Below are 18,590 nucleotides of genomic sequence, written 5' to 3'. Positions count from 1 at the left end.
TCTTTCTCCTTCATGAAAAAACATCTGCTTTTTCAATAAATAAATGCCATTAAAGTCCACATCTTGTTTTTAAAGTTTTCTTACTCCCTGATTTTTTTTTTAAGAATTTATGTTCAATTATCTAAAATATCTTGACTGCAGCTGCATGTCCAAAGTGACCAAAGGGGTTATTTGTACTCTGCATTTAGTAAGATGGAGATGGACTAACAGGTCTTGGCAGATTTCCCTTTTTGTGCTTTTTTTTCTTGTAGCAACTTTTGAAACTGAAAGCCTTTGGTGCTTTGGTCCACTCAAGCTTAAGAGCAAACAGAACCAAATTGAAGAGTTAAATTTTACTTTGTTCTTAGTCCAATCAAATCAATGCTTGTGTGAAAAGCAGTCTGAGATCCCCTTACCATCAGTGGAGCTAGTTTTATTGTTTAAAAAGTGGCTAAAACAGCGTTATTACTACTTCAGATGAAAAACTTGTTTAATCTCTGTAGTGACGATCACTGTAGTGGTCACCACGGTCACTACCCTGGTACTGATCACTGTGATCATCAAGACGATCACGACTGCCATGGCGTTCACTACGGTCATCTAGACGATCCCGACTGCCATAGCGTTCACTACGGTCATCTAGACGATCCCGACTGCCATGGCGTTCACTACGGTCATCTAGACGATCCCGACTGCCGTAGCGTTCAGTACGGTCATCTAGACGATCACGACTGCCTCCATAGCGCCCACGTTGATCATCAAGGTTATCCCGACTTCCATAGCGTTGGCGGTTATCAAGGTGATCCCGACTGCCATAGTTTTCACGACGATCATCTAGGCGATCTCGACTTCCATAGTGGTCACGTTGATCATCAAGATGTTCTCTACTTCCGCGATAGTGATTATGCTGGTCGTCCTGATAACGCACAGAGTCAAAATCACTGCCCTTGCCATCTTTGACCCCCACACTACTGCTTTTATAACTGAATTGATCAACATCAAGCATTTGTCCAATTTCGCCAGTTTTGTCATTCATCCCTTTTTGATGGCTGATGTTTTTATTTGCAGTGTTGGACTTGTCCTCCATGTCCAATTCTTCAACTACTGGATCGTCTTTGTCAGAAAATTCAATGTCACCTGGTGAACTGAAACACAAACAAGACACAAATCTGAAAGTTTAACAAGCATCTAATAACAAACTTTATCATAAGTAAAAAAAAAAAAAAAAACAACGTACCGTTGAGCATATTTGCCCTTTTTGTTCTTTCTCTTGCAGATGCAAAAAATCAGAATCCCAACAACCAGTAAACCTGCAAGTACTCCTCCAATAATACCCGCAGTAGCTCCAATGTTCATACTACCTAAAATGGTAACAGAAAAAACAACTGATTTAGAACAAGTATTAATTCTTTTGTTGTCAGTGTTTGCTTCTTAGTTCAACTTTTTTATATTAGAAAACATATTTAGTCAGATTTATCAGGTGCTCAACTTCACTCCACACTTCAGCTGTGACAGACAGGATGTTTTAAAATCCAGGAAATCACATTGTACCCTGCGACAGACTGGCGACCTGTCCAGGGTCTCCCCTGCCTTCGCCCATAAGTGGCCGGGATAGGCTCCGGCAGCCCCGTGACCCCGAAAGGGACAAACGGGCGGGAGTAGATGAATGAATGAATGAAATGGCATTGTATGATTTTTAAAGAATTGATTTGTATAACAGTGCAGAAACTAAGTATTTAGTTCCAAACAACAAACAAGAATTCTTTTACTTCTTTAAGATAATATTTTATCCTGCATTTGTTACTTGTATTAATAGCACCTGTTTGAACTGGTTATCTGTATAAAAGACACTGGTCAACACCCTCAACCAGTCAAAAAGCAAGCTCTCCATCATGATCAAAACCATAGAGCTGCATTGGGATATCTGGAACAAGAATGTTCATCTGAACAAAACTGTAATGAACCAATCTGCAATAAGCAAGCATCTTAATGAGAAGAGATGAACTGGTGGAGCTATTAATAGAGATTGAAATAAAGACACAATCACTGACAATACTTTCCATAGAATTATGACCTAAAGGAAGGACCACAAGGGTTGAGTGATATGTGATTTGGTGCCTTGAGCACCAAATCCACTCAATCAGGGCTGCTCATTCCTAGTCCTGGAGACCAGGAGATCTACCACCATGACTGTTTTCCAGATCTCCAAGCTCTGCTAGCTGCTGATTAGCTCAATCAGATGTCTCCAGATTCTGATTGAATGAACACAACTGGTCCAGGTAATCAGCAGCAAGCAGTGCAGGTAGAGCTGGAAAAAAGGCAGGGTGGTAGATTTCGAGGACCAGGAATGAGCAGCCCTGCACTAAGGCTACGTTCACACTGCAGTGCTTAATGCTGCATTCCGATTTTTTGAAAAAATCAGATTTTTTTGCAAGGCCGTTCACATTTTCAATTAAATGCGAACTTTTGTGATCTCCTGTGTGACCATGAAATTACCCAGAAGTGACCCGCATGCGTAGAAGAGTACTCAGTGCATGAATGACGTCACTCCTTGTTTGCGGAAGTAGCTAACGTTAACAATGGATGTCAACAACAGTGTTGTCAACAGCGGAGCTCTTTTTGCATTATTACATTTATTTTCTCAAAGGAGCCAGCACAATTACAATCTTCTCATTTTAAGAAGGCATTGGAGCCAGGATCGTCTGTGACCACTGTTGTGGAATGGGGATGTGAATGTGCTGGGGCCGCGCGTGTGTGTAAGAGAGAGGAGACAGCGCGTGCAGCACAGTAGGGAATGAGAGGGGCAGTGGGGGCGCGCATTCATGTTGTGTGTTACGGAGGAAGGAGAACGATAATAAAAAAAGGCTCCCCCCAGCAGAACTGCTATTGATTCTTTATTAACCCAATCCACCTTCGGTCTCCCGGGCTTCTGACCACTGTCGGAAAAGGAAAAAAGTCATTGCGGGAAAGGTTTAACACCACGCTTGGCCATTTCGCTGGAAATCTTTTTCAAAAACCGTCCGGTTGCGATAAGAGGCTTGAGTTTGGCCTGAATAGAGCTGTCACCCCAAATATTAATCAAATCGGTGACCTCGCTTCCCTTCCACCGACTGGTCTCAGCAGCATCGTCCTCCATGGTTGATGTTTATGTTCTCGTTCCCCCCTACTTCAACGCAGAATGATGACGTTTGTAGCGTCTCAATGACGTACGGGTCGGATGCATGTGGCCTGGCCGTTCAGACGGAGGTCGCATTTCAAAAGATCGGATACGTATCGGATTCAGGACCACATACCCAAGTGGCCCAGGTCGCATTTGAAAAAATCGGATCTGTGTCGTTCAGACTGTCATGAAAATATCAGATACAGGTCGTATAGGGGCGAAAATAAATCGTAATTGGGTCGTTTCAGCCTGCAGTGTGAACGTAGCCTAAATGAAGGCTAACCATGCGGTTCTGGAATAACACTTCACTGAGTTGGAAAGAGTCAGAGAAATTTCAATGGGCAATGGAAGTACTTAATGTGGAATGACGACCTCCCCAATCTGAGTGTGAGTGTTGCTTTGTTATTGGACATCTGGCATGGTCAAAAATGGGTCATAACAAGCACCAGTTTTGAACACAACACAAATGGCCCTAGGACACCCTAAGGCTTAAGCAGCGTAACCTTCCATCAGTCTTGAAAATTCTTTTTCAAATAGAGAGCTGTAAACTTTCTTGTAAATGTGTATCTGAAATCTTCCTGAAATTGCTTCATCATTAAAATGTTTTATGATTAGATAACGTTATGCAGAACTGTGGACAGATCTGAAATTCCTGGATTTATTGGCCACTTTAGTAAACGGGAATCTGTTTTTTTGGATGTGTGTCATTTGTAGTTTCAGTCTGAGAACTCAAATAAATTCTATACTTATTAGCAATGAACCAAATTAAATAAAAGTAAAGTTATTCTCAACCAGCCTAGTTCATTTTTAACAAAACTGTAAAAACATTAGCCTATTAAACATTTTCTTATGACTGAACTGCTATGTTATTATACAAAAACACTTTACAAACAATGGGGAAAACATTGTTACAATCCTGTGACTGTCTGAATAAAACTGAGCAAACTTCTCAATGCAGTATAAAAACATAATCAAAATCCACTACAAACAGTCTGCAGTCCTGCACTTAGATCGTGTTATTCAACTCACCAGGAACAACAGCCAGTGTAACATTGCAGGAGGCAACAGCAATTGAATTTTTGGATGTGCAAATGAAGTATCCAGAAGTCTCTCTTGAAATATTGTAAAGAGACAAAACTCCATCCTCTGCAAAAAAAAAGTGCAGTTGAAAGGATTACAAATAAATGAAATGAATTTCTACAGCAGACCTATAAAAATCATCTTTCAGGACAATAGATGTTGCCTGGAAGTCCTACTTTGAGTTGTCTTAGGAGGGAATTGCCTGGGAATGTTTTCCACACTGAAGGTTGTCCATGTGTAGACTGGTTTTGGCGATCCCTCTTCAGACATGCAGGTGAGATTGATGTCATGGTAATACTCCACTTTTCCCTGAATCCTGCAGATTGGTGGAGAGGGAGGCTCTGGAGGAGAGAATATTAAAGATGGGTGTTAATGGAAAAAACATTTTTTAAATTACTTTATTGATGCAGTGATGTACATTTGTATCAAATTAATTATTTAACATTGTGTATAATTAGCACCTATTTCTTCCCCTGTCTCCTTCCACATATTGTACAGTATTTCCACGAGTGCATATTTGAATGGATATTTTATATTACAAAATCTATTTTACCGTACTTGGACTGGAGCTTAATTCCTTTCTGGAAGCAAAGAGATGAGGTTTCACTGTAAAATCTAAATGTGACTGTGTTAAGTGCTAAATTTAGACAACAGCATCATCATCTGCCTTAGATTTTTGTACCATAATGGTCTTTAGAAATCAGATAGCAGAAGCTGTGGACACATCCATCAGCAGCTACTCTCAGTTCTTAATTTGGCTTAATGGATTTTATCCATCCATCATCCATGCATTCTCTATACCTGCTTATTCCTGTTCAGGGTCGCAGGGATGCGGATGCTCAGCTCCTGTCAGGTGAAAGCGGGCGCAGGCTAGACAGATTGCCAGTCCATTGCAGGACCACACAACAATACACAATGTCATACACTCTCACCTAACGGAGTATTTAGAGTCAGTAATTAACCTATGAAAAAGGTTTTTGGACTGTAGCAGGTAGCTAGAGTGCCCAGAAGAAGTCTCTCTTGTCTCTCAATGACAACATGCAAACTCCACACAGAAAGATCCAGCAGGGATTTAAACCAGGGCCTTCTCGCTGTGAGGCGAGTGATAACGATAAGCACTATTCACCGTGCAGCCCTTTGTGAATATTAATTACTTGTATTTACTCATTTATTCTTCCTTCTTAGAGGATCTCCTACACTCTCCACTTCAGTGCTATTAAATTTAAACCTGAATAAGATGTTGTTTCTTCAACAAAGTGCATCCACAAAAGCTTCTGTAGATGTATGAAGCTGAAGGAAACTGAAAGCTAACTTGTTTTGGAATATTGGGGTTTTATTTTGAAACTCTACCTTTTTTCTTTTTAATAAAGCTTAAAGTATCTTTAAATTTTTTTTTTAATTCAGTTCCTGTCGTTACACAAAATTCAGAGAACTGTTGACATTTAAGGTGTAGTCACACTAGAAAAGCCCGTTGGTCCAGACCAAGTCCTCTTAATTTGGACCAGATAGAGTCCTGAACCTTGCATTTGGTCTTTGTTCAGACTGGTGTCTACCTAAGATTTCTGTCTGGAACTAAAGCTTGGATACTAAACCATGTGACCAAAGATCTCTCCAGTCATTGACCAGGAATTACGCGGGTGGGGCTAAACCTGCCAGAGAAAGAATAATTCAAATTCAACTTCATTTGTAAAGATCTTTAAGGATTTTCCTTTGGGAGTAACTGGAACGGATTTTTTAAAAATTGCATTCATTTGTGAACATAAAATTTAGGGTTTTTACATGGTATTATGTTCAAATGGAAAACAATGTACAGTACATAATTGGACATGTGTGCTTTAGCATTAGGGAATCTGGGGACATAAAGAAAAAGCTTCCTTTTATCACTGAAATCCCAGTTGAAGATGTCATCATGACCTGTATTTGGTTCCTCTTAAATGAAAGGATGAGCAGAAAGGCAGCATCAGTGTGTGAATGATTACCCAGCACTAAAACAGAAGTGGAGGCAGCTGTTGTTCCCTCGTCATCGCCAGATATTTTGACGCTGCACTGGTAATGGCGGCTGTCTTTCATGGTCACCCCTGTTAGTCGGAGCGTGCTGGTCTTTCTCTCGACATTCACTTCCAAGGAAGCCCTGCCTTCATAGTTAGGCGCAATGTCCACAGGACTGTTCAGAAAGTAGGAGGCCACAGTTTTCTGAGAAGGTCAAAACAAACAGAAAGTGCAGTCAGCTCGGTGTGGGGTCAATGTCCAGGTGCGGTGAAATACTGGAAAGGCTGAGGGGATAAAGGAGGGTGTGGCATGCTGTGCAAACTGTGCAGCTACCGTGTATAAGAGAAACGTTTATGGTTTTATTATGCTTTACATTTTTCAATTGAGTCAGTGGGCATAAAGTCTGATTCCAAATAGTACATTTGTTGTTTTCAACATTTATCAGTTAGGGTATGGATTTGCGTTTTTGCAGTATACAGCTTTAAATATTGTGTACATTTGTCCTAAGTATCTCATTTCTGAAACTCTCCCATCTTGTGTTTTTCACCAAGTTAAGGTGGATTTGCATTTGTGAGACATCAGGAAAGGAGAGGCTTGAGTATTGGAGACAGTTGATACTCACCCACCCACTGAACTACTTCCGCACAAAGGTCAGTACTATCACACAAACTGTGTCACATTCAGGGATGTTCCCATTCTTCAAGCAGATGGTGCCAGTTTTAAAGCATTGTGAGGTTTTTTTTGTACTTAACATTAAAGAGAAAAAAACATTTAAAATTATTAAACACTGCAAAAATTGAATTTTAAGAAAGTAAAAAGACCCCTTTGTCAAGAAAAAATGTCTTATTTACTCTCTTAAAAGAAAAAGACATCTTTTCAAGAAAGAGTTTTTCAAAAGTAGTGTAATCTTTGTTTGAGAATACATGTTTTAGTGACTGGATTTATTTTGTTAAGATAAGAATTCTTGGAATTTTTGTTACCTCATCTGCAGATTTTTTTGTTTATTTAAAGAAATCTGCCAATTTGACTTAGCTGGTAATTCTAAGGGGCCTGTTTTGGTTGTCTACAATATTTCAAAGGTTTATGAAAAAAACCTCAAATAACCTTTTCACAAAAGCATTTATTAAATTTTACACTCTTTTAAAAACCTTTAATCTGTCTGACTAACCTAGAATGATTGACTTTTGAATATATCGATGTATTCACATCTTACCAGAGGTGCACCAGTAACATCAGGGTAAGCATCCCAGGTGAGGAGGAAGTTGTTGGCAATAGCAACTGCTGGTTTGAAATTGCAGATCAGCTCAACATCTTCTCCTTTTTTAACCGTGTATTCCTGCTTTGGAATAGAAACGTCCAGTCCCCAGCAGCACAGAAACGCTGGAAAACAAAGAAAAAACACAGGTCATTTCTCAACGTAACGTCTTTTTTAGTCATGAAGTTGTATAGAGCTGGTTAAAGATTAACAACAATGTTAGTCCAACAAAGAGTGGCGAGCGTGTCTTCATAAATTCAAAAGTTTTCACCATTAAGCCCACCTGAGAGGAGAAGAATCAGCGTTTTCCATTCAACAAGTGTTCTTGAAGTCATTTCTGTCAAAGAAGAACATTCAATAAAAAAAATGAGAGAACAGATGATCTTGGTGTGTGTGTGGAAGCCGGAATAACCTTCACTCTGCGCTGAAGGGTGTGGAGAAGTGGACTCTTCCAGGTAATAAGCTAACTTTATAGGTCACATGTCACAGGAGAACCAATCATTGATCTGTTTTCATTTGATTGAGTATTTGAATTGGAGCAGTCACAAGGGACTTTCTAGGAAGTTGTACAGTTAAGTACAAACAGATAAAGATGTTCAAATTATGCTATGATAATGAACATTAAAAAATACAGTGTTTGGCTTTTAAAAACCCACACCGATGAAAATTGTGTTTTTTGTTGTTTTAACATGTTCTTGTCTGACTTTTTCTGATGATGAAAGACATATATAAAGAAGATTAAGCTTAAAATTGTATTTCTGAGTATTTGTTTATTCAAATTGTTGTAGATCAGGAGCAGACATAAAAAAAATGCAGTTTGAAAAAGCTTGTAGTTGTGAAATAGAAGCTACAATGGGTGAACCACAGGCTCCCTGCTTCGTTTCATTCTGATGCATCCACAAATAGATCCACCAACGTCTTTGTTTTCCTCGTCTCAACAGCAATCTGTATCTAAACTGTACGGCTGGACAGCTCCAATAGCTCCTCGTCATTTTTTTGCACCGGTAATGTTGGGTTGGGGGTGTGAGGGACTGTAAGCTGGCAGGAGAGAGTGTAAACAGAGAGCTCTCAACAGGGAGGGCAAGGGAGTTGGTTATCCCCATGCCCACATTTCGGGATGATTTTTTTGATGAACGTCTGCTGCTCTGCAGAAACTCTTATTTAGAAAAGGACACAGATTTTTTGATTTTAGCTAAAAACGGCATCATCATAATTAAAAGGCCATTGGGAACGTTTTGAAAGCAGATTTGACTGATTATTTTGTTTTTCTTTAGAAGGTTCTAAATAGAGGTGGGCAAATCTAGTAGAATACTTTAACCTGAACCGCTTCTATCTGAGATTTAAAAACGCATCTTTTTGCCATTGGGATTGGAAATGCGTCATTTACATTTTTTCATGTGGGCTTCGTCATTTAATTGATTGTTGTGTTGATAAATGAAATATATCTCTTTACTCGAAGTCCTCCTTTTCCAGGAAGGCAATTTCAGCTTTTACAAGGCTTTCTTTTTTATTATAAAATCTTTATGAATTGTTTTCTTTACAATTCAGTTGATAGCTGAGAGTAAGCTTCACCTTTCAGATCCTCTTAACACTGAAAAAATAACATCTGGAGATTTGGGAGGAAGTCCGGTTTTGAGGTTGACTGGTTCTTTGTTTCACTTGACTTGCCAACATAATTTTGAACCATCAAACCTCTGGGCATCAATGCTTTTAACTTCCTTTTCTGTTACAAAGATTTTTGAGTTAAACATTAAAACCATGGAGGGAACTTTGTTGTTCTAAGATGTATTCATCTCCATAAAAAAATCTGATGAATAAGTCACCTTCGTTAATGAGCCGCCTTAACCCTTTAACAACCCAGCCAAGACAAACTCAATTAAAAAGGGTTGCTTTTTGCTGCTTATTGCCTTGGGGGAGTAATACACACAATCAATGTTTTTAATATTACAGACTCTTACAAACTATATGAATATCCCGGAAAAGTGTATGCATTTACATAATTCAATTAAGAACGTTACACATTCATAGAATAAAGATTCAGGGCTCACTGTTTAATTGATTTCAAGTATTTCTTTGTTATTTTTGACATAAATTTGGGTTCCAGCCCATAAAACCCACAAAATCAGAATTTTAAGAAATACTTTGAGAAATCTGTCTAAATTCTGCAGGATATGAAAGTTTTCTACTGAGTTTCACCACAAATCTTCTACTAAACTCAAAGCACCTGGACCGTTCAACAGATGACATTACATAGTCTCAGTTTGGTTTAATATGGGGAAGACTTCAGACTTGACAATCTGCCATCATTGATCCCCTTCATAGTCTGGATAAGCCACCATAGTTCACCATAGGAGGCCTCATTCCACTCTCTGGTTGTCTTTAGAAAGAGTGGAATGAGGTGGAGGAACAGGCGCATTCTGGAGATGGGCAACAACTGTTCTCTGGCTTCTCTGGTCAAAACATTTCTGAACCTGGGCCGACGGAGGAAACATCTCAACTGGGCCAAGGCGAAGAAGGACTGTTGGTCAGTGGTCCGCGGTCCTGGTTCTGATGAAAGTTAACTGTACCTTTCATTTGGGAATCAAGGTCCAAGGAACAGAACCCAAGCTGCTGAAGGTCCAGTGTGAAATGTCCACAGTGATTTGAGGTCCGATGTCCAGTGCTGTTGTTTGTTTTTATGGAAAAAGTCTGCATGTTTTCTAAATGTGGCTTACCATTTGGTTGAGCAGGGAGTTCAAGACTTCAGACCACATCCAGAGAGCACCAATGCTGGAGACAAATGTAGAACTAAAACAGTTTCTCAAAATATGGTGGACATAAATGATAACGGTCAGTTTTGCTCTGCAGTTTTTTTTTAACTATGCATCAGTTTTTATGTCATTGATTTGCAAAGAAAATTTGATGTGAAATCCAAGGGAACTGTATTAAGAATAAGGTGGCAGCAGCAACCTTTTCTCCTATGTCATCAGCTTTAGGCCCAACTGTATTTTTTAACACATTGATGCTTTATATTCACTTGAACATATTTTTTATTTGCCATCTTTAAGATCCCCTGCATAACTGTTTTTGCACAGAAATGAACCTTTATAAACATATACAGCTACCTACAGTAAACATATTCTAAAACCATGCCAGATTTGAAAAAATATTCGCAAACCATTTCCTGGACCTTTAACCATCTTCTTTATGTTGTTATACTTGGAGTATGACAATTTCCCAGTCCACAACTTTTACAAACTGAAAAGGAAAAAAAAAACAACCTCTCCTGATCCAACCCATCTGTGACTAAATCTTTCAGAGGACTTTATTCTTCAAGAACATCCCTGGGAAGTGACTGTGTTCTGCAGTGAGTCTTTAGTCCTACCTGCAGGCTGCAGCATTGTACCGACAATCACTCCGGACACTAGCACACAAAAGTGCATTGTTTTCCATATCATTCCACACCCCGTTCAAAGAACACACAGTTCACAGTCTGAACAAAATGTGACAAACCTTTATTACCTTCCTTCCCTGACCTGGAGAGAAGACATGAGGAGTTTCAGGTGAAATCCTCCTCTGACCCCCCTGGAAGAACCAGGAGCTCCAGCTGAGGAAAGCCTAAAAGGATTTTAGTTATCAGAATCAGAAAATACTTTATTGATACCACAAGTGGGAAATTTGTTTGTCACCATAGCAACTGACAGCAGAGGGAAAAAAAAGACTAAGAATAATATAAAAAAAACAAGAACAAAGAAAATGTAAAAATTGGGGAATCAAAAAATGCATCATACCATTGTGAGGTTTGGTACAGGCACTATCAGGGATACAGCTTCATCACTTTTTTGTGCCATAATTAACTGTAAGACTTAAATTAATTTCTAATCCCTTCATTTTGGGAGAGAGTCCAAAAAAACCATCAAATTCAGAAGAAAATCTAAACATATTTTGATGGATGTCTGTTTTTAAAATAACCTTTGCCTGACACAAGACCTAAGTAGCTCAAAAGATCAGAGACCTTTTGTTATAATAGTTTGTTAAATGAGAAATGTGGATTTTTACTTTTCAAAACTGTATAGGTTAAATCTTGTGATTATTTTCTTGTGGCCGTTGCAGTACCTACTTTGTTATTTACATTAACAATAATTTGCACCCAGCTGTTTTTTTTAGATCCTTTGAATTGTGTAAAATACAAGTTTTCCCAAGACATTCAGTTATTTCATTTTCCCACCTGGAATAGTTTTGTGCTGTACCAAATTATTATTATTATTTTGTATTTTTAAGCCTGACTATTACCACAGTGCCCTGAATGGAGCAGCCCAAAGGCAAAAAGGAAGAAATTCTTTACAGCTTTTCTCACGTTGACGGAAATTACCTTCTAGAAGTTATTCAAATCCAACCTGCTGTCATCACTATTTCTATTTAAAAAAACGAACTGAAAACGAAACGAAAGCTCAGTGAAGGAGTTGGTTGGACAACCCAAAACATAAATGAGGAGTAACTGTGAGTAGCGTGAGACGCTGCGAGAAAGACGGGTATTTTAAAGCAGAGTCACATGCATGAAGCCTGAGGCTACAAGTGACTGACAATGCTGTGGAGAAGGGCTGAAACACTTAAACTTCATGGGACCGCATGGGTCCTGGTTACATGGAAGAAGAAGTATGGCAACCCAAATGTGACAAAAATAATTCTGATCTAAAAGCTTTCACCCCCACAAACACACACATACAAAAATTTCTCTTTTGCTTGTCATGCCGGCATTCGGGCTGCGGTATTTGTATATTGTAGTTTAGGAGTTTTAATATTCAAGACTTGTCTTTTATTAACATACTCGTTAGCAGTCACGTGACTTGTTACGAAACAATTCCCCCAGTAGTACCATCCCGGCTACGGAGCAATTTTGATCACTATGCCGGCTCCCGGGAGGGGGGCTGGCAGCCAGGCAGAGACCCACGGTGGGATGGGGAGCCAGCCTGCTGGGGCCTCCTGAACTTTATGATACTTTTCTTATCTTAATATAAAAGGTCCCCTGATTTTATTCTTGTTTTTATTTTAACCCTCTCTGGTTAATGCTGGACAGCAAGCCTTCTGAACTCGATCAGAGCGAGAACACAGATGCAGAGAACACATCTGGGACTTTAAATTACATTTTAAATATGTGCGGTCAACAACGAAATCCAGCCTTGGACGCACTTAAAATGCGTGCAGCAATATGCCATCTTCTCTTCTCCTGCAGATGAGCTTATGCACGCTGGACGGGGCAGATCAGGGAGCTTCCACATGTGCTACTGGACCGTTGTGACATCACAACAGCTCATTAATTCAAACTGAGCTTCTTTGCGACAGTTTGATTGACAAGGATTTAAAAGGAGAAATGCTTAGAGATGCAAAAATGAAATGATTTTTTTTTAAATTTGTTCTCTTTCTTAAGAAAAATGCCACAAGAACATGTAGAAAACTCAACGAACATGATTTTCATCATGAAATGGTCTTTTAAGTGTTTTTAACATGTTATTGTGGCATTTTTCTGATGATGGTGGACATATATAATAAAATTAATCCTAAAACTGCATTTCTGAGAATTTCCTTATTCAAATTATCGTGAGTTAAGAGAAGAAAATATACTGGACGAGCTACAAGCTCCCTGCTCCGCTCCATTCTGATGCATCCACTGGTAGACAAATAGATCCATGTACGTCTTTGTTTTCCTCATCTGAGCTGGACTCTGGATCAAAACTGTACGGCTGGAGGAGGGGGCGTGTGTAACACTGGTTTCCCCTCCGCTTTGGTGCTTCTTCTGCGCATGACAGCTTCATGACGTGAGGTGACATATGGACTTCTGGGTGTGTGAATGAAAAGGAAAATAAAGTGGTGGCCATCTACACCCAAACGTGTCTCTGAAACTCCACTTTGCCGACACCGAAAGCCGATAACATTGACAATAATCTGATTTTGAGTCGTCCAAAGGTTCATAATTTCTTTGTTTTTGAAACCTAAACATGACTTTTTTTCTCGTAAATTTATGACTTACAGTCTTACTTAAAATTTTTTTTTAAAAAACTCTGTCTTGCCTAGAGGACTGCACAGGTTTTTTTTATTTTATTTTATTTTTTTATTTTACTACAAATGACATAATCCTGAATAAAAGACTGAAAGTCCCACTTTAACATTTCACTTTAAGTTATTTATAAATAAATTTCATGATTGAAAAGAAGATAATCAGCCAAAAAAATTATGGAACTTCGTTTCACAAGTTTAAACTTCAATTTAATTTGATCCGGGTTTTTTTTCCATTTACTTTCAATATAATTTTAATTCAGTCAGGAAAAACAGTTTACACATAACCTTTGATAAAAACTAAATACAGGCTAAATTAAAAAAAAAAAAATATGAATTCCTACTTTAAACTAGAAATACAAGTGACTACCGGTAACTTACATTCAAAGATTTTTCTACTATTTAAAAAAAATAGTAATCATAATAATTGTCTTTTTAAAAGTAGAAAACGTGAAAACATGTTTGCAAATAGAAAAACGCAAGAATTAGCTAAAGGCTGGTTTTTATTTGCAGTTCCTTGTTCTTGATGTGAAAAATCCCTCTTACATATACAACAAAATACAACAAATATACAAACACTTACCAATCAAATATAAAATATCAAACCAGGCTATTAGTGTTGGCAGCTGTAGGTGTTTCCATTTTTTGTGAACTTGTAGGTTGTTAGCAATTCTAAAACTTCGCCCAAATCTATAGATCAGTTATTTTCTAGTAAAAAAATTCCTAATCCAGATTTTTCCAAAACTTTTTCCTCAGCCATATGTCTAATGTATAATTAATGTTTTAAAAATGCAATTTGTCAGGAAATACTTCAATTTTACAAGTGAAAAATTAAATTAAAAAAAAACTATGAAGTGTAAACATATGAAAACATTTTTTGGATAAAACACAAATTACAAAAATGAAATAAAAAATTGTAAATTTTTTTCCTAAAAGCCCCTTTTTAGATTGTGATTAATTGTAAGCTAAAATATTGCACTGTACTTGTGTTAAAGGCAGGGAGTTAAGTTTGTTTACAACGTTGACAAAACCTTCGAAGTTTGTAATTCATTTCTTCAGCTCTAGGGAAGTAGGACTTGTGTTTGACACCAAAATTTATTAGGGGATTTAAAAAAAAAAAAAAACAGTTCATTTCTGGAAAAACCAGTCAGTCTGTTGAACCCCCATAAACCAGTTCTCACCCTCTGTACCGTGTCTGATAATTGTCATCTTTGCAGATCCATCTGTGGCCTCCACAGCTGGGTTGTGCCTGAGGTTAAACTTCATCAGGAGATACATTCCCTACGGATGTTTGGCTGATAATCACATATGATTTTATATTATAAAAACTAAAGTAAACTGGAACCGCACCTCAGAAAACAGGCCCTAAAGGTTGTGACGCACGACTTACTTTAGCTGTCACCACTTTCCTCCCAGTTACACTTGGAATTAGTTAAACTACCAAAACCCGGCTGGCATGCAACACATGAGGGATTTTCCCAGCATGCCGTTAACTGTCTTCATTCCATAAATGATCTATAAGAGACATAAAACCTGTATTACTTGGCAGAGAAGCAAAAATGCCTTCTAAATGAAATGTTTCAAAAACATTGAGAACACTAATGATTCCTATTGTATGGATGAATTCAGTATGCATGATTGGTGTATAAAATCTGCTCTTTGAATAACTAGTTCTTAGGGTAACAAGGTGGGACATTGTGTGAAGTTCAGGTACAGGTAGTTTAAAGGAAGGTTTTCTACAGAACATTAGTGAGTTTCTGTGGAAACAAGCAGTCAGTTGTGGTTCAGGCATAAGATAAAGGTTTATTACCTGACAAACATATTTGTCCATATCGTGAACAGAATTGTTTATTACGTGTGATGCGACTCCATTTTCTTCAGATAATAAGAGGGTAAAGCATGTTTTCTTTTTCGAGCAAATTTCATACACAGGCTAATTCTAAGGGCTTGAAGTCCACACTCCAATCCTCTTTTGATTTATTTTAGAACTGTTTCCAGTGGTATATTATTATTATTTATTATGATTATCCTGTTTTTAGCCAAAATCAAGAATCTTCTTATGTTTTCTAGGACATAATTTCTTCAGAGCGGCAGTTGTTCATTCAAAATTCACCTCTGAGTTGTGGGTAGAACTGTTGGTGCAGAATAAGCCTTCCTCCACTTCCCATCATCCACTTGCTCTTCCGCTAGCTTACAGCCCCTCACAACCCCAGACTAACATGACCCGGGGAACAAAAATGGCAGGGAGCTTGTGGTCTGCCAATTGTTTCTTCGATATCACAAGCTTTTCCCAACTATATTTTTTCTTTTGCTCCTAATTCATAATGATTTGAATCAATAAATACTCATAAATGCAATTTTAAGCTTAATTTTCTTTAAATATCTCCTCCAGCTTAAAAAAATGCCAAAAGAACATGGTAAAAACACCATTTTCATAGGAGTGGGTCTTTAAATTAGAGAACCTTATAGAGAAAACAATGAAACAATGGAGGACATTTGGTCTCTAGTGCAATCTGTGACTTTTGATCACACTCAAGAGTAATGAAGACAATGAGAGAAGGCCGCGAGTTGTGAGAGAAAACAAAACATTCTTGGAAAGTACCGAACAGTTTTGGAAGCCAATGATTAAGCGCTTTGAGAAGGAAGAGATGAGTTATGATGGTGAACTCAGATCAAAGACAGTGAGCTCCTACAATGCTTCTTAGCTAATCAATAATTAAGTGTTTTTATGATGTTGCTTTATTAAATTTTGGCTCGAGAATCTCTTTCTGGAACCAGTACCGGTTATTTTCCCCTATGCAAAAGCAACAAACCAGACAAGCCCAAACAAGAGCTAGCCTTGAAGATGTTCAAATGGGCTGGTAGTACTGTAAAGTTTTACGTCTTCATTGGGCGTGGTTGGGTTTTACACATTCTCTGTTATCTGACAAAGACTGAAGAAAAACATTCACTTAGTTACAATAAATGCTAGTTTAGAGGCAACAATGTCTAAAATGAGCTCTGACCGTAAATAAAGGCAGTGAGGATGTGCTGCAGGCTGGTGTGATCAAGGATAGGGGTAGAAATGTGTTAACAGGTTCCACAAGTGTTTGATCGAGTGTTTGATTTTGATTTATTGATTTATCTCAAGCTTTAAAAAGAATGGAATACTATAATAAAAAATGAATACACAGATAAAGTGAGGCAAATAAGTACTTGAACACTTTGTGATTTTGCAAGTTCTCCCACCTGGAAATCATGGATATTTTCATCTTAAGTGCTTGTCCATTGTGAGAGACATAATCTAAAGAAAATCTGGGAATCACATTGCTTGATTTTTAAAATAAGTTTTTTGTATTCTATTACTACAAATAAGTATTTGAACACCTGTTTATCAGCTAGAATTCTGACAAAACATCTTAGTCCGCCTTTAAATACTCCACCTTCACTCCACTTATTACCCTAAATACAGGGTTGTGTCAGGAAGGAGATCCAGCATAAAACTCTGCCAAACCACCTGTGCGAGTCAGTGAAAGCTGATTCTCTGTGGCGACCCCTGAAGGGATTTGCCGAAAGATGAACAACAACTATAATCCAGTCCTTATCTGAACAAGTGCTGATTATTTATCAACAACAAAATACAGTTCTTAGTCATTATCCTCAGAAACCATTCTTACCTAATTTCAGTGAACGTTGATATGAATCACACTTCATGTGACCCAAATGAAATACTTATTAATTATTGTCAGAGTACATTTCATGTTAATCCAGTAATGAGATCCAGAGGCTGGTGGGGTGGTGTGCAGACAACAATTTGGTCCTAAACGCTTCAAAAACAAGAAAAGTGATCGTGGACTTCAGGAGGAAGAAGTCAGATCTGCACTCCATTGTCAATAAAGGGGAGTGTGTGAAGAGAGTGCAAAGCTTTAAGTACATTGGTGTGCACATTGATGAAGACCTTCAATGGAGCTCAAACACTACATAGGTAATGAAAAATGCCCAACAGCGTCTTAACTTCTTGAGGATCCTCAGGAGGGTCAACCTGAAGAGAGAGCTGCTGGTTGCCTTCTATCGTTGCACCATTGAGAGTGTACTAACATACTGCATCTCTGTTTGGTTTTTAAGCTGCACCATGGCAGACAAGAAGGTTCTACAGAGGGTCATAAACACTGCCCAAAAGATCGTTGGCTACCCTCTTCCCTCACTGAAGGACCTCTAAAGCACTCGCTGTCTTGGGAGGGCACACAACATCATGAAAGACTGCACACAACCAGGACATCGGGTGTTTAAATGGTTGCCCTCTGGAAAAGGACTAAGGGTGCTGAGGTCACGGACAAACAGACTCAGAGACAGATTTTACAACAGAGCAATAGCCCTCATAAACACACACATGGCTTAGTTTCTCTGGGAGAAGGAGGAATGTCGATTCTGTACATACACCTGGTGTGCATTTGTATTTGTATATTGGTATATATATATATATATATATATATATATATATATATATATATATATATATATATTTACATATGTATATATATATATATATATATATATATATATATATATATATATATATATATATATATATATATATATATATATATATATATATATATATATATATATATATATATTTACATATGTATATATTTTTAGATACTTTTTTGAATGTAAGATAATTGTTGCTGTTTTTTTATTATGATGTTGTTTTCTTTTCTCTCTTTGCACCAATGTGGGACAGTTTGCAATTTCGTTGTACTGTTGTAACAAGTTTGACTGTACAATGACAATAAAGCTTTATCCTATCTTATCTCATCTCATCTTATCTTTCTTATCTTATCTTATCTTATCTTATCTTCATCTTTCTACGCATTGCATTCATCATTGCTACGCATTGCATGCTGATCCAGTAAATAAAATCAGTAGCCTGTTGATTATCATCAGAAAACACTTTCACATCACTTCGGTAAACATTGATGTGTATCACATAGCAGATCCTGTAAGTAGTACTTACTGATTATCATCAAAGTACACTACCAGTGTGATGAAAAGATGGAAGGAGAACTTTGAAGAGTTCATGAAAGAGGAAAATGTTCATAAGCAAAGAACAGA

At 37.9% G+C, this 18,590-nt stretch overlaps 1 protein-coding gene and 1 long non-coding RNA gene across 2 annotated transcripts; both read right to left on the bottom strand.

The window, feature by feature from the left end:
• Positions 1-317: 317 nt before the first annotated feature.
• Positions 318-7,935, bottom strand: LOC101171870 (V-set and immunoglobulin domain-containing protein 2). The gene is made up of 8 exons (XM_011489407.4): positions 7,876-7,935; positions 7,747-7,800; positions 7,422-7,588; positions 6,199-6,412; positions 4,396-4,560; positions 4,169-4,285; positions 1,217-1,340; positions 318-1,124 (listed from the first exon to the last, which is right to left on the bottom strand). Exons 2-8 carry the CDS (start codon positions 7,796-7,798, stop codon positions 470-472), a joined length of 1,494 nt encoding a protein of 497 aa, XP_011487709.1. The 5' UTR covers positions 7,799-7,800; positions 7,876-7,935; the 3' UTR covers positions 318-469.
• A 786-nt stretch (positions 7,936-8,721) lies between these two features.
• Positions 8,722-11,944, bottom strand: LOC144988881 (uncharacterized). Its single transcript, XR_013652942.1, has 2 exons — positions 11,815-11,944; positions 8,722-11,060 (listed from the first exon to the last, which is right to left on the bottom strand). It is a non-coding gene; the product is annotated as an uncharacterized LOC144988881 (long non-coding RNA).
• Between the last annotated feature and the right edge of the window lie 6,646 nt (positions 11,945-18,590).

Source organism: Oryzias latipes, chromosome 21, assembly GCF_053564925.1.
Source record: "Oryzias latipes strain Hd-rR chromosome 21, Olatipes_Hd-rR_3.1".
NCBI lineage: Eukaryota > Metazoa > Chordata > Actinopteri > Beloniformes > Adrianichthyidae > Oryzias > Oryzias latipes.
Note: the sequence above shows the minus strand (reverse complement) of the source record. Positions and strands in the feature narration are given on the sequence as shown.